The sequence below is a fragment of the Vulpes vulpes genome, chromosome 14 (assembly GCF_048418805.1).
Source record: "Vulpes vulpes isolate BD-2025 chromosome 14, VulVul3, whole genome shotgun sequence".
NCBI classification, from domain to species: Eukaryota; Metazoa; Chordata; class Mammalia; order Carnivora; family Canidae; genus Vulpes; species Vulpes vulpes.
In genome coordinates this window covers 60,773,492-60,789,955 of record NC_132793.1, presented here as the reverse complement: position 1 = coordinate 60,789,955, position 16,464 = coordinate 60,773,492, and the positions used below count along the sequence as shown (strand labels likewise).

At 47.7% G+C, this 16,464-nt stretch overlaps 1 protein-coding gene across 4 annotated transcripts in view; it reads right to left on the bottom strand.

Annotated features, from left to right (window-relative positions):
• Positions 1-16,131, bottom strand: part of ERAP1 (endoplasmic reticulum aminopeptidase 1) — a 42,695-nt gene extending 26,564 nt beyond the window's left edge. The window contains exons 1-7 of one of the 4 annotated variants that reach the window (XM_072736698.1): positions 16,007-16,125; positions 14,352-14,409; positions 10,094-10,126; positions 9,406-9,949; positions 7,536-7,674; positions 4,438-4,572; positions 1,357-1,477 (exon numbers count right to left, since the gene is read on the bottom strand). In XM_072736698.1, coding sequence (XP_072592799.1) covers positions 1,357-1,477; positions 4,438-4,572; positions 7,536-7,674; positions 9,406-9,932 — 922 coding nt within the window. In that variant the 5' untranslated portion in view covers positions 9,933-9,949; positions 10,094-10,126; positions 14,352-14,409; positions 16,007-16,125. Of the gene's footprint in view, positions 1-1,356; positions 1,478-4,437; positions 4,573-7,535; positions 7,675-9,405; positions 9,950-10,093; positions 10,127-14,351; positions 14,521-16,006 lie in introns of all 4 variants that reach the window. The other 3 variants (XM_025992856.2, XM_025992855.2, XM_072736699.1) reach the window with 3 other exon arrangements.
• Positions 16,132-16,464: the final 333 nt, after the last annotated feature.

Below are 16,464 nucleotides of genomic sequence, written 5' to 3'. Positions count from 1 at the left end.
ATCTATTAGCTGTCTTGAAGTGAGACATTGCCCAAACACACTAACTTTCAGAATGGATGGGTATAGGGATCCTAAGAAAAGCCAAGCTGGTTTGGGCAGAATCATTCTAGGCTGGAAGAACTTTTCACAACCAAGAAAGAGAGGCTCTGAGAGTCACTGAGTTGCTCTACTGCTGCATGACAGTCTCAGAGGTGGGCCCTGGGCCTCCTGACTCCCTTTCTAGTGGGACTGAAAACTCTTTAACCACTTTAATCCACTTGCCTTGGGATGCCCCAGGCTCCCATCCACCTAAAATCCCAAACACATTAGTTTTAAAAGCCCACTTAAGGAAAGCCCACTTTCCTTACCCTCTGTGTGTTCAAGAAAAATTTATTGAGCATCCTTTATATCCCTACCAAACGTGTGCCAATAATGGAAAAAAATGCAGCTTCCACACTTTGCTGTCTCCCCACTAATTCAGCGGGGTTTATCTTTAAAGTCAGAAGATAAGATTCTCACCACGATACGGGCCTCAGAAACCTTTTCAAGTTCTTCTGCTATTAGAAATTTACTATATAGATGAGGGGTGAGAAGGATCAACCTGATGGTTAACCCCTGCCGGGAGTTTCAGGACTTAAAGGGCTACTGAGATAAACATAGGAATGCCAATTAGGAGGATTTAATCCAAAGAGTTAAAAATAGACCTGCCCTACAACCCAGCAATTGCACTGTTGGGGATTTACCCCAAAGATTCAGATGCAATGAAACGTCGGGACACCTGCACCCCGATGTTTCTATCAGCAATGGCCACAATAGCCAAACTGTGGAAGGAGCCTCGGTGTCCATCGAAAGATGAATGGATAAAGAAGATGTGGTCTATGTATACAATGGAATATTACTCAGCAATTAGAAACGACAAATACCCACCATTTGCTTCAACGTGGATGGAACTGGAGGGTATTATGCTGAGTGAAATAAGTCAATCGGAGAAGGACAAACAGTGTATGTTCTCATTCATTTGGGGAATATGAATAATAGTGAAAGGGAATATAAAGGAAGGGAGAAGAAATGTTGGGAAATATCAGGAAGGGGGACAGAACATAAAGACTCCTAACTCGGGGAAATGAACTAGGGGTGGTGGAAGGGGAGGAGGGCGGGTGTTGGAGGGGAATGGGTGACGGGCACTGAGGTGGACACTTGACGGGATGAGCACTGGGTGTTTTTCTGTATGTTGGTAAATTGAACACCAATAAAAATTAATTAAAAAAAAAAAAAAGAAACATAAGGAGGATAAAATAAAAAAAAAAAAAGGAGGATTTAATCCATAGCTGACAACATTAAATGCCACAATTTGCAAAAACTGTACAAAATCTCTACCTTGTTTGGGCAAGGGATATGGAATGCTGAAATAATCCTCATAAAATTCTAGAAGCGTCACGGCGGCATCCAGGGCATAATCTGCCTGGTGTATCTTGTCTGGCACAGCATATACGGAAACCTGAAGAGAAAGGCAGAGACAGCTATTCAAATGCCATTGTGGGTTCTCTCCACAACTGTACAGAACATAGACGTTTAAGGCTTCATCTTCCGCAACATAGTTGACAATTAAGAAAATCAGCAGTTCCGTTTCTTATATTAATGCTGTTTCTGATCAACTACAACATGCTGGATAACCTATACAAAACCATCTTTTTAAAAATGTTCTTATGACACAGTAGAAAAGTCAACTTAGATGCCAGAAATGAAGTAACAGTAGGACCCTCCATAGACAGCAGAGCACTGCAGCCAGCTTTTGTCCTGAGGACACTAGCCTAATACAGATGGATCTGAGCTTTCACAGCACTGGAGGTCTCAGGGGATAGGAGACAAAATCCAGAGCCTGCCCGAGATGGGACGTCCAACAGAAGACGCACCATGTGTAAAGCTGGACCCAAAAGGATCACACCCTTGCTGTAAGGGTAAACTAAACACAGCCACCCCCTTCCTCAAGGAGCCTGCAGGAGTGGGGGAACGTCTTTTTCAAAGGCTTGGTACTTTAGAGGGGAGGCTGAGGGAAGTCTTAAGAGAATCAGTAAAAAGCTAATCTTCACACTCGGTAGCAGCTGGACACACACTAACCAGGTGGCTTAAAAATCTGAAGCTAAGAGGTTGAATTAAAGTGATTCATGAGGGATCCCTGGGTGGCGCAGAGGTTTGGTGTCTGCTTTTGGTCCCAGGGCGCGATCCTGGAGACCCAGGATCGAATCCCACGTCGGGCTCCCGGTGCATGGAGCCTGCTTCTCCCTCTGCCTATGTCTCTGCCTCTCTCTCTGTGTGACTGTCATAAATAAATTTAAAAAAAAAAAAAAGTGATTCATGGGCTCGTAAGTGCTCCCGGTCACCCGACAGGAGCAAACAAATTCTCTCTGAAAGAAGCCACCTTCAACTCAGGTAGCCTAAGTTCAATACACGCCAAGGAACCCAGACACCATAAGCAAAAACCAGCAGAAACAACAGACCATAGAACCAGACACACAAAGACTTCAGATAGGACAGTTACTAGAATGTAAAATTTACATTTAATGTATTTAAAGAAATAAAAAACCTAAGAACACTAATATGAAAGAGTTCTGGGCCCTAATTCCAATGTGGGGGTGGGGGGATTACCCTCACACCTGCAAGCAGTTCTCCAATACCACCCGGGTGTCCCACAACTCAACTTGGTTCCAACACTGCCCAGCATCCACGACATGAAGGATGAGCCTTTCAAAACTGCCCCCACTTCCACTTAAGGGGATAGTCACGAGTCCACCTTACCCTCCATGCTTCTGACCAACAGGCTAGAGCTTGCAGGTTGCAACAACCACCTCTTTAGGTTTCATTACTTTGCTAGAGCAGCTCCTAAAACTCAGAGAAATATCTTACTTACTATAAAAGGTCATGACTCAGGAACAGCCAGATTGGAAGAACTGCCATACCATCCCCCAGGCAGACCACTCTCATGGATTCTCTGCACTTGCACCAACCCAGAAGCTCTCTGAACTGTCCTTTTAGGTTTTTATAGAGGCTTCCTTCCACAGTCAGGGCTCATAAAGTCATCAGCCCTAGGTAACTGAACTCAAATCCCCAATCCTTCACCACTCCCTGAACGTCAAGAGGGACTGGCCAAAAGTCCCAACCCTCAGACCACATGGCTAGTTCTGGGGCACCCAGCCCCCATCCTTAGGTTACCTACGTGCTTTCCACAAGTCATCTCATTAACCTGAGAGACACCTTTCTAGCTGTCATCAGGACATTCCTCATGTTTTAGGAGCTCCATGCTAGAAACCGGGACAAAGACCACATATATATATTTCTTGTCATAAATCACAATATCACAGTATGGAAAAGACATTATTTTAAAAAAAGAATCTTTCATAAAGGATTCACAAAAGTGGGCAAATCAATGCATGACTGTTTTTGCTGATAGCTTCGCTACTGAATTTAGATTGGTCCCTATGTTCAAATCTCAAGCATCACCTTCAAATCTCCAGGTAAGTAGAAAGATCTCTACAAGAATAAGAACCACTACAGGGGGATCCCTGGGTGGCCTAGCGGTTTGGCACCTGCCTTTGGCCCAGGGTGCGATGGAGTCCCAGGATCGAGTCCCACATCAGGCTCCCATTGTGGAGCCTGCTTTTCCCTCCTCCTGTGTCTCTGCCTCTCTCTCTCTCTCTCTGTCTATCATAAATAAATAAATAAATCTTAAAAAAAAAAAAAAAAAAGAACCGCTACAGGAACAAACGATCATTCATCAGAGAAGTCCTATCCGTTCAGGCCTCAGTGAAAATGTGCACAGATAAATGAGATATCTTCAAATTAAAGCCCCTCCTCTCCCCCCAAACATTGTTTGCATTCAGAACCCAGCATACAGTTGAATAGGTTGTTCACTACACAACGGCACCTAGAAAGGGGGAAAGTAGTCCTTGAAACAAGATATTTTTTCTAGTATTCGCTGCCACAAATGTCCTCCCCAGAGCCATGAAATTCTCTAAGCTGACTGCTCTATTTTACTTTCTTCTCAAGGCCAGAAACCCTCTGTTCAGATAGTCAATGACATTTACTTCCAAACTGTAGAAAGTGATAGCCAGAAACAACTAGAGAAACCACTGGCAGGGTCTAGTCCAACCTACACATTTTAAAGAAGCATAAATTAAACTAAGTTCCAAAGAGAGCAGGGCCAAGGTCAGAAAACCAGCTATTGGTGGAGCTGGGACTGTAATCCAGACCAGACCAAGCCTCTCCACATGTTTTTGTGATTAGAACCCCATTATAAATACCAGCATCTGTGACAATAGGATGCCAACAATCTTGGGTTTTGCCCAAGACTCAGGTGTGTGCCCAAATTGTGGGACTTCCAGTTTTAAAACCAGGACAGTCTCACACAGGCTAGGACAAGTTGGTCACCCTATGTGACAATCTGACAGTCCCAGGATTCACCTTGACTCCGTTCTTGGTCATCTTGCTAATGGACTCAAAATCTGAAATAATGAAGGCCACCAGGTAGGTGCTCATCTTCACAGTGACATCAAAATGGTCTTCTAGGAGTCCTTCAGCAACAGTCACAGATTTAACCTAAAATCAGAAGAAATGAAATCATCAAATAACCCAATTATCCAATGCATTGAAAATACTTCCTAAAGAGAAATTTCTTAACCACCGGATTTAACATTCAAAGTACACAGCACACCATTTGTATAATTATTTTAAAATTTCTCTAATAAAAATAAATAAATAAATAAATAAATAAATAAATAAATAAAATTTCTCTAATACCTGATTGTAATTTTGATATTAAGTCCAATCTATTCAATTTTTTTAAGATTTTATTTATTTATTCATGAGAGACACAAAGAAAGAGAGAGAGGCAGAGACATAGGCAGAGGGAGAAGCAGGCTCCATATGGGGAGCCTGATACAGGACTCGATCCTGGGACTCCAGGATCACGCCCTGGGCTGAAGGAAGGTGCTCAACCGCTGCACCACCCAGGGATCCCCCGCATTTTTTTTTACTGAGATAGAATTCACTTACCATAAAATTCATCATTTTAAAGTATAGAGTTCAGTGGGGTTTTTTTTTATTATATTCACAGAGTTTTGCAACTATCATCACTACATTTCTTTTAAATACCCAAGATGGTTGCAAACTGACCCATATTTGCTATATGACAGAGATAATATGAATGGAACAAAGCAAAACTGAAATTACTGGTTTTGCCAATATGTAGTCCACCTGACCTTAAATACCAGTATGAGAATTTTCTGGAAACACACTAATTTGTTTTCTACAGTGGGCAAACATTTAACTGTATATAACCTAAAAGAGAGCTTCTATTTTCCCACAAAACTGAAAGGAACGCATGCCTGAACCTGACTCGGCCAACCAACTCTGATTTGCTTCACTGGAATCAGCTTTAGGTGTAGTCAGGGAGCAGGGGTGGGGGTCATAGAGGTGCAGTCTAAGAGGTCTGCTCCCCAAAAGGAGAGTCTCATACCCCAGGCAACAACACAGAGCACTGGGGCAGGGTCCTGGAGAAAGAGAGCAAGAGAAGAACGAGCCTGGTGAATCCCATGTTAGCAAATGCATTTTCCCTGGAATCTTATTTCCACCTCTATTTCTGTGCCCTCATCCTTCTTTTTAGCACCCATCAACCACCAGTTCTGGTGTCTGATGGTCACCCTTTGTTCACTCCAACCCTGACCCTGATAGCCAACCTAGGTTTACTCTTGAAAAACTCCAACTTACCTTTTCTTTTTAACTGCCTTCTACCCAACCCTAACCCAAATGGTCATTGCTGAAGCTGTGGTATTCACTAGGCAAGTAAGCTAATTAATTCAACTTTAAATGTCATTAAATCCTGTCCACCGCCCATACACTTCAACGTTCCGATGGTCTGTTAGCTTTTGCAGCCACCAAGACAAGACGATCCCCTGAGACTCCACTGTCCTTCCCCCTGAATTCCAGGTCTGCAGCCTGAGCTCAGGCAAGTCTAAAAGATTTCTGCCAATGGGAGGGCTTTCCTGTCCAGGAGGCAAGATCACATTGTAATTTTCCTTTCCTTAATAAATGGCTCCTGGATATCCATGGATTGAGGCTCCAGCGTCTCTGTGAAGCCTTAGGAGCTCCCAGCCTTCACCTTGCAAGCCTATGAGTTTCTCCACCAATCTTTTTTTGGTTATCAGTCTCCCCTTTGGTTTCATCTGTCCTCGTCCTTTATTCTCCTAAAGCTGTGACTGCTTCTCTAATTAGAGAACTCACAATCCCAGGAGCAATATCATAATATTGGAAGATGAAACGACGACTGGAACAAGTATGTTCTCTATCTCAAATGTGTATCAGGAAAATAGCATAATTGTTTCCTGTTTTTTCATATACAAATGTCAGATATACAAATGTGATATCTATCCCACTCACATTTGTATCCGTTCTTAGTTGGTAGAGTTTTGCAGAAGAGCACTTTTCACAGAGCATGACCCCCTGAGGGGGGCTATCAGAATCTTATTTGAGGAAGGGATTATTAAGGTATGATTTTTAAGGTGATCCATAGACTTTTGGGCGTCTCAAGGTACTGTGTTAGAGGTTGGCTGTGGCCCTCAGAGTCCCGCACTAAGATTATGCCCCCCTGCTCAGCACAGGCCTGAGCTGGGACACCCTTTAAGATTCTGGGCAAAGTCAGTTCCATCTGAGTCTCATCTGCAGCGAGCTCTCTGAACAAAAGCCCATGTGTGTGCTTCAGGAGTTGCAGGCTGATAGCTCAGGGGATGAGTTTTGTTCCTTTTTGTTAAAGATTTTATTTATTTATTCATGAGAGACAAAGAGAGAGAGAGGCAGAGACATAGGTGGAGGGAGAAGCAGACTCCCTGCGGGGGATGAGTTTTTCTAAGCTGCCACTGTCATCGGTCCATGGCACTGACTCAGTAGTTTTATTCATTTGGCATGGCCATTTTCTCACCACTTTTGAAAATCAGATGGAACACGGTCCACATTTGCTTCAGTATTGGAGGGTAATGGTTTCTTTAAAGGGAAGTGAGCTATCGATGACTACTTACCTTTTGTAACATAAGATGACTTTTTTTTCTGTTGGCCCAATTTGGTGGATATAGTTACAATCAGATGGTTACTCTTAGTTATGCTCTGTAATTTCTATATATGATATACTATCTAGTAGAGATATAGCCTTAGATGACCAGGTGTGCCCTTTAAAAGATCATATGAGACAGTGAAGGAGAAAGTGCTTTGTGAAGGGCGCTCTCATTTACATCTGACCTGCTTCCCTACAGTTGCCCTCCTGTCAGCACCAGTGACCAGGAATGCCACTTGTACTGAAATCCTACATGTTTTAAGGGCCAATTTTTTCTTTAACTACAGATAAATTCTTGTTTGAAACAAAAGCAAAGGTTAGAAATGAAAAAAGCAAAGTGAGCTGTCAGGCAATAAAACAACACAGGTGACATGAATGTTAACTGTCACCGCGGTAAAGCAAGTCACAGCATATCAACAGATTTTTTCCCGTGAGTAGACAGGCAGTTCAGACTCACCAGCGGCATATTGGAGATGGCGACGTGTCTGGGCTCCCTTCGGATCTTGACTGAAAAATTCGCTTTGAAGGCAGGTTCATCAAAGCAGGGAAAGGCCATTCTGGCCGCAGTAGGTTCAAAGTGCGTTGATGCAAGTACTCTAAAATTATGGCATGTGAAAAAGAAGTACAACATAAAGCACCAAGGACTCTAAAATAGATGTGTTCTTTGGTTTTTAATCCCTAGAGATATCATAAGATTATGGAATTCACTACTAAAAAAAAACAAGTTTTCATTTAAGCTATCATAAACTAAATTTAAAAAGTTAAAAACTGAGAAAACTGATTGAAAGTTATTTGACAAAGGCTTAATAGCCTTGACAGATAATGAAAACTTAAAAGTGAGTAAGACTATATAACCAGCAACCAAGGAGAAGTGCAGGTACAGGTCATAAACAGGCAATTCACAGAAGAAGGCTTACAAATAGTCAATAAACATATGAAAACCTGCTCAACTTTCTCAATAATAAAGTTAAAGGGACATATCTGTTGGCTTTTTGGCTCTATAAAGACTGCCCGTATACAGTATTGGCTGCAGATGAAAAATATGGCATGGGATATCAAATGATTGTAGACCCGTGAACTTATCAATTTTAGTTCTAGGCATTTATTCTAAAGAAATGATTGACAAAGATACTGCTGTTGCTGAAACGGTGAAAATAACCCAATTTCCATCAACGGGGTATTAGTTAAATCGCTGCACATGCATTTTAATAAACTCATTAAAATAATGTACACTGACAGCCTTCCATATGAAACATCTCAACATATTAAAATAAAATCCCTTATCAGATGGAAAATATAACATTGCTCCATTTACGTAAATGTATATCCATATCCAGAGAGAAGTCCAGAAGGATGGTCCCCAAAATAAAAGCACCGGCTATCTTTAGGGGTGTGATATGGATAGAATTTACTTTAAAAAAAATTCTTTTTGATAGCATCTTTTTTTAACCTCAGAAGAATAATATGGAATCAGAAAAATAAGTGAGTATAATCTACGAGCAAATAAAATTTGATTTTAAAAGTCAGCATAAAATCTCCCAAAATAGATTACCTCCTTAAAAACAGAACAAAAGCAAGGCTGATGAGGATCCTTTAAAAAGCTTTAACTGAGAAGAAGATGTTTCTTCTAATAGGATGTTTGGGCAAACTGCATCCTCCAAAATAATGCGGAAGTCTTAATCCCTCGTATCTGTGAATGTGACTTTATTTGGAAATAGGATCTTTGCAGATGTAATCAAATGAGGCCATAGGGTTGGGCCCTAATCCAAGAAGACTAGTGTCCTCATAAGAAGAGGGAAATTTGAGGAATGGCTACATAATAGAGTCAGACTCCAGATTGATGTTGGTGCAAGCCAAGGAATGCCAACAATTGACGGCTACCACAAACTAAAAAGAGGGAAGGGAGATTCTCAGAGATTTAGAGAGAGCTAAGCCCTACTGATACCTTGATTTCTGACTACTAGCCTCCAGAACGGTGAGAGCATAAATGTCTGTTGTTCAAAGCCACCCAGCTTATGGTACTTTGTTATAGCAGCTCTAGGAAACTAATACTAGAGAGAATTAAAAATGTTTATTATATACATGAAATCTAATTACATAAATAGGTACTTTGACAGAGCGGAAGGAAAGAAAACTGGTTAAAACAGAATGAAAACACGAGATCTGAAAAACAAAGAAAAGAATCTATTGGCTATTTTTAGCTGTAAATGAAACGCAAAATCAAAATATTCAATGATCAAGGGAGATTTCAGAAATAATCCATATGAAATAATGAGTTTAGTATGGGCAGTACTTGAAGTTTAAAAAAGAAAAATAGAAAAAAGTACCTCACTTCCCCTTCCTTGGTTCTGTAGGTGCTTTTATAAAATCCATTTAAATGCCCCGAGAGATGGCCAGTGTAGTCAATGACAACTGTGTACGGGAGCCCAACCACCAGAGGCTCGGAAGCCACAAGTGCGATTTGCTCGTGAGGCGGGTATTCCAGGACTCTCAAGGGTTCTGCAGTCAGCCTCTCTCCAACTCTCCTCCTGAGGGTGGCCTTAGATACTTGCAGAAGGTGACTGTGCAGGATGATCGCACTTGTAGGCCGGCTGGCTGCGATTTCTATTTCCGTGGTTCCCTCGAAAGTCAGAGTGGTGAGATTTGCGTGGATCATGAGATCGTAATGAACTGGGACAATGTGCTCAGGAAGTCGTATTTTATCCCAAGGGAATGGTGTCCCATTGGTAGCTTTCGGAGACGTAGTGTCACCGCTCTGACACCAGGAAGGAGTTGACACAGTTAAGAGAAGCAAGAATGAGGACGATAGAAATGGCATGGTTGCAAGTGGCCATGTGACAGACGGAGATATCATCTTCTTGCTCAGACCACCTGGTGGCACAAATGTATAACCACCCCCCCCGAAAAAAAAATTGAGTCACTGAAATATTATATGGAGATGGCATAATTTCACAATATTATCTACCCAGGATTAACAGATAGAGATACAAACTTTCAAAAGTTCTAGGTCTTTACCTGAAAGGAGTATTACCTTCCCTATATTGATTCCTAGAAGAAAGAAGTGAATGGTCAGCAACAGTCTTCACACCTATGAAAAAGTACCAGTTGACTTTCCAAGTTTAAATGAACTCTATCAGTCAGGGTTCTTGGTCCAAAGAAATAGAACAAGGTCCCTAAGTAAGCCGCCAAAAGGGTCACAGAGGTGTCAGGAGGATTGGAAAACAGGCCAAGAGACAGCCAGCCAGAAGCATATCAGAGAAATTGAGCAGTGACCACTACCCCCCTCTATCCACACTGGACCTTGGAGGAAGCTGCCCTGCTGCCTGGAGATCAGATGCAGGATCCTGCTGCAGCCACTGCCAATGGGAGGTCTCTAACTGCCCCTGCAATTTGGCAGTACTTCTTTCAGCTGAGATAAGGTATCCACACTACCAGTTAGGGAGGTGGGAAAAGCAAGAATCTGGACTTCACAGCTTCTGCAGGACAAGTCTGGCTCCCCACCAAGTGTACGAGGTAAAGAATCCCCACATATAGGACACATGGGAAGGAAACACAGCTGCTGAGCAGCAAGGGGACAGGGAGGCAAGTATCCATTAACAGTAACACTTAATAACAGTAGTGTCTTTGTCAAATGTCATGCCAAAGGTTCATCTAACACGTATTTAGCCAGGAATGACTTAAAGGGTTTATGGTGATTTCCTCACCAATAGTTTGTGACAAACCTAACAGTCTCCTGGATCCTCTCTGACAATCATCCAACAAATCTATGTTGAATGCCCGCTCCACACAAGGCCGTGTGCGGAGCACGGGGTGGGATATAACAATACACAAGACACAAATCCCACAGCTTTCAAGGACTCCAAAATCCAGCAAGACAGAAAACACTCATGCACAAATGATAGAATGCAACAGAGCCAAGTGTGGAGCGTCTTCGGAATAATCATAAAAGGTAGTGCTGGGGCAGAAGGGAGAGCGTGCCACGGGCTGCACAGCAACTCGGGGATGCCTTCATGCAAGACCAGCATCAAAGCACAGTTTGGAAGGATGGGTTGGATTTAGAAATGAAGGGAGGCCACTGAAGCCACTGCAGGTGGAGCAAACCAGGGCAGGAGTGAAAGCGCAAAGGGACAAAGTAGAGGGCTGGCTGGGCAATCAATCCAATCCATCCGGATGGGGAATGATTATTCACAGGGCGAGGAGGATAGGGACTCCAAGGGGATGCTCAAAGCATGCTGGGAGTCCTGCTGCAGACTCTATCTTGGTCTTTATTGACGAGGCCTTAGGACACAAGAGGAAGGTGAATTACAAGAGAGTTGGCAACCACGGCTGAGAGCACTGCCAATGGGAGGTCTCTAACTGCCCCTGCAACTTGGCAGTACTTCGCCAAGCTGTGAAGTCCAGATTCTACGCACGTTTCCCTCTTAGACAAAGAACCTCTCTAAGGGGTATTTGCCAGGACTCGTCTGCTAGTGAGCCCAGGTAATTGGTCCTAATTCCCTCAAGCTCTTTGGGCTCCTGAACATACAGAGCAGATGAGAAAGTGGTGGGACGACAGTGCAGTACATGGGGCTCCACCTCTAGGTCAGCGGTTCTCTACTCCGGCTGCATATGAACATCAGCGGGGAAGGGGAAGCTTTTAAAATGACCGATGCCTGGGTCTCTATCTAGAACAATTAAACTGAAATCTATGGTGATGAGGTCAGGGCACCAGAATTTTAAAAAATCTTCTAGAGATTCTATTGGAGAGCCAAGCAGAGAACCTCCTGGATAATCCTTGCGACGGCCTGGTCTTACCCTCTTCAACCCTATGTGGGGCTCTCGCCAACCCCTCTCTCTCCATCCTGCTCCCCTGCCAAAAACACAGCCAGAGGGGCCTACACCCTGCTTCCCCTCAGAGCAGACCTGCAGGCACATAGACTACCAACACAGGCAGTAAGCACCGAAGCACCATAACCTCAGTTCAAAAGGTACCACCCAAGGGGGACGCCTGGGTGGCTCGGCAGTGGAGCGTCTGCTTGGCTCAGGGCGTGATCCTGGGGTCCGGGGATCAAGTCCCACATCGAGTCCCGCATCGAGCTCCCTGCATGGAGCCTGCTTCTCCCTCTGCCTGTGTCTCTGTCTCTCATGAATAAATAAATAAAATCTATAAAAAAAAAAAAAAAAAGGTACCACCCAGATGCAACAGAAGAGAGAATCAAAGGGTCAAACCTATTCCAGGGGTGAACAGGGAAAACTGGTTTTTTTGTTCATGTGTTTCTTGGGTTTTGGTATGTGGGTAAGAACCAACGAAAGGATGTTTCCAGCCACGGAGAACTGAAGCAACGTGAAGGTGAAGAATAAAGTTTTAAACACCAAAATAGTAAAAGGTTCCCACTTTTACTCCCTCAGCAGATTTCTAGCACAGGGCCAACACGATGGATCTCCCTTGAAGTTGGGACATGAGAAATAAAGGGAACTTGAGTGATGTTTCCTTTTTGAATTTCTGATGGCAGGAGCTTTGTGAGTGCAATGAAGGCGGCAGGTTCAGGCCTGGGAGGGCCCCAGATGGCCCCAAGTATTCCCGAAAGTCCAGGAGGAAATCTAAAAATCCCATCTGGTTCTGAGCGGGCAGCAAGGCCTACAGGCCCCTAAAGGAGTTGGCAGTGGGACCTCCTGGCCAAGGCTTTACAAGGTTGAGTCCATAAGGAGATGGAGTCAAAGATAACACGACTGTGCCTCAAAAGAGATGTAATGCCAGGAAACCACTATGGAACATGCAGTGTAGATGGCATAAATATCTAGAACCATAGCTATGTTAATAATAATCCATATTACACTTATAGTCAGAAAAGAAAAACTGGCTTTGAGTTCTTGCTCTGGCACCTACTGTGCGACCTGGGACAGGTTATTTAATCCCTGTTGCGTTCTTTTCATGTGTAATTTGAGAAAATAATAATACCTCTCTCACAGCATTGTTGTAAAGACGGAGTTAAAATCTTTGCAACCATCCATCCCACCAATATTTACGAAATCTTTACAATCATCCATCCCACCAATATTTACCAAAATCTTTGCAATCATCCACTCCACCAATATTTACTCTTATGTGCCAAGGATTTTGCTGGACACCAGCAATATAAGACATCACAGATCCTTGACCTCAAACTGCTTACAGAGCTGGGGGCAGGGGGAATTTTAACCATGACTAGGGCTCTGGGGAGAAAACAACAACAACAACAACAACACAACAAACTGCAAGAGAATAACAGGGCAAGGGGATCAACCCTGGGGGTTCTCTGAGAGTATTTTAGCTGAGATTTAAAGGACGAAATCAAACTACCTAAGAGAGAGAAAGAGAGTTTTCCAGACCGAGGGAAGAGCAAGCATATTTGTAGGCTCAGAGGCAGTAGAGTCCTGGTTATGAAAGGCCAGTGACCCTAAAGCAGAACATGCTGCAGAGATGCACGTGGAGCCGCAGATGGGACCGGACCCCACGCAGCCTGGAGGCACGGGAAGGCTTCTGACTCCCAGCCTAGGCACAACGAGAAGCCACTGGGTTTTGAGCTAGAAAGAAGGTCTCAGGATCCAGGTCACACTTTAAGAAGCCACGTGGATCAAGAAAGGAGCAGGAAGGATGGCTCAGAAACCAGTCAGAGAAGGGGTCTAGACAAACTAAGCTGGTGGCTTGTACTCTAGTGGTGTCACCAGAGAGAGCGAGGGAGGGGAGAGACAGAGAGAGGGAGGGACTCAACATCTCCATTTGGGGTGGACTGCAAGGGGGGGTGGTGGTGACAGAAAGAACACATCAGGATGGCTGCCAGGCTTCTGGAATGAACATCTGGGTAGTCACGAGTGCCATTTACTGAGACGTTGAAGACCAGAGGTGGGACAGTTTTAAAAGGGAGGAGAGGTCGACCAAGAATTCATTTTTGAAATATGTTTGTGAGGTCTCTGCGATACGCACGGAAAAATACCCGCAGGCAGGTGAATACACAGGCTCAGAGCCCAGAGAGAAAGGTTTTCAAGGACCTGCCAGGCATCTGCCTTTGGCCTCTGATCTCACTAAATAAAGCATCTTTCCCGGTCAAGGTTGTGGTAACAGGGTACCTGACTTCCCTGCGCCGCCAGCAAGGGTTCAAGGCACTTTAGGAAACTTTACCGAGGCTGCTGCCTCTGCGGATTAGGACTTTTCCCACCCACGGGGAAGGCAGGGGCAACTGACCCTGGGTTAGCTCACCCTTCCCTTTATGGGAACCCTACTCAATGGGAAATCTACCACCGAAAGGTAACCGACCTTCTCCCAAAATGTCCCGAACGATGACATCATCAAGCGTTGCAGTAGCTTGTCACCGCTGGTAAACAGACAAAAACGCTGAATTCACTCAAATTGTCTTTAACCAACTGGAATTCTTTCATTTAGACCGACCTGCACATGGGCTCTGGGATCAGCACAATTCCCAATCCTTGGGGAAAGAGAACACCACTGGCCTGTATTTATTTTTTTTTTAGGTTTTTGTTCTTGTTTTTAACTGACCACATCCTGAGTTGAGAGCAAACACTCTGCAGAGAGCTGAGCCTTTCTTTCTGAACGTGGCCCTACAGAGAACCTCCAGGGACACTAAGGAAGCGTCCAGGCCTCTCCCTCCGAGAAGTCACCCTGCAGGGCCCCCCCACCCCGGCGGGCAAGGCGCCGGCCCCGCAGGGACTGGAAGTTGCTCAACCGGAGAACCTGCTTGGGGCAAAACCCCAGAGGGGAGCGGAGCGGAGGGGGTTGGCGCAGGGACCCAGGACGCAGAGGCAAGGAAAGAGCCCGTCGGGGCGCCTTCTGCCTCCCGTCCCTCAGCACCGGCCCGCTCAGCCCGGCCACCTGCTTTCTCTGGCAACCATCCCGCCCAAGGCACCCCCACCCCCACCCGCGGCACCCTCCCCAGCCCACATCTGGTGCTGCGCCGAGGCCGGGGGTGGGGCCAGACGGAGGAGGGGGGCCGAGGGGGGAGCGGGGGGCGGGGCCTGGGGGCGGGGCCTGGGGTGGGGGGCCTGGGGAGCGGGGGCGGGGCCTGGGGAGGGGCGGGGGCGGGGCCTGAGGTGGGGGGGCCGGGGGTGGTGGGGGCCGGGGGAGGGGCGGGGGTCCAAAGGGAGGAGTCGGGGGAGCCGAGGGGAGGCCTGGGGTGGAGCGCGGGGGGGGGCTGGGGAGGTGGGGAGGCCGGGGGGCCAGGGGGAGGAGCCGGGGGGAGCCGAGGGGAGGGCCTGGGGAGGGGTCTGGGGGGCCAAGGGGAGGAGCCGGGGGGAGCCGAGGGGAGGCCTGGGGTGGAGCGGGGGAGATGGGGAGGTGGGGGGGGCGGGGGAGATGGGGAGGTGGGGGGGCCGGGGGGGCTGGGGAGGTGGGGGTCCTGGGGAGGTGCCGGGGGGGGGGGTTCCAGAGGGAGGAGCCGGGGGGAGCCGAACAGGGGCCTGGGGAGGAGCCAAGGAGCTGGGGGCGAGGCCTGGGGAGGAGTGGGGGGGCCTCGGAGGAGCCGGGGGGGCTGGGGAGGAGCCCGGGGAGGAGCCGGAGGGGCCGAGGGTGGGGCTTGGGGGGCCAGGGGGGTAGTCGGGGGGGGGGGTAGCCCGGGGGGGGGGGGCCGGAGAGGAAGCGGGGGGTGCGACCAGCGGCGAGGCGCTCGGAGGGGGCAGCTCCCGCCTGCCGGGAAGAGGCGCGCTGACCCTGCGCCCCCCGCACCCCCGCCCCCAGGCCCCCCCAGCCCCCCCAGCCCCCCCAGCCCTGCCCTCTGCGCCTCCCTCGCCTCCGCCGCGCGCCCCGGCTCCCCGGCCGCCCCCGCGGGCCCCAGCAGGTGGCCGGCGCCGAGCCCCTCTCCAGCCCGTCTCCAGCCCCTCTCGAGCCCCTCTCGAGCCCCGCAGCGCGGCCGGGGGTCGGGGCGCCGGCGGGGGACCCCGGGGCCGGACCCGCCGTACCTGGGGGCCCGCCGCTGCCCCGCTGGCCCTCGCGCCGCCGCGCCCGCCTCCCCGACCCGGGAACAGAAAGCGAAAGCGGAGAGGGCGCCCCGGAGGAGGCGGAGCTGGCAGGCCGCCCCGACGGACCCCCGCCCGGGACAGCCCCGAGGCGCGCTGGGCGCCGGGCTCCTCCGCGACCGCGTGGCTTTCTCCGAGGACTCTCGGGCTCTGCGTCTCGGCGCCCCGCGGGCGGCGCCCCAGGGAGCCCGGCAGGTGGCCCCTGGGCGATGGGCAGGCTCGGCCTCCGCAAGGCCCGAACCCGGACCGTGGGGCGAAGCGCTCAAGCCTCGGGGTTTGGGGGGGCACGGCCCCGGGCAGGAGGGGCATTACAGGTAGCCCCCCCACCCCGACTGTCCCCCACGGCCCAGGGGCACTCGGGCCGCGAGCATTTGCTGCTTTCCACATGAAAACGGCTGCTC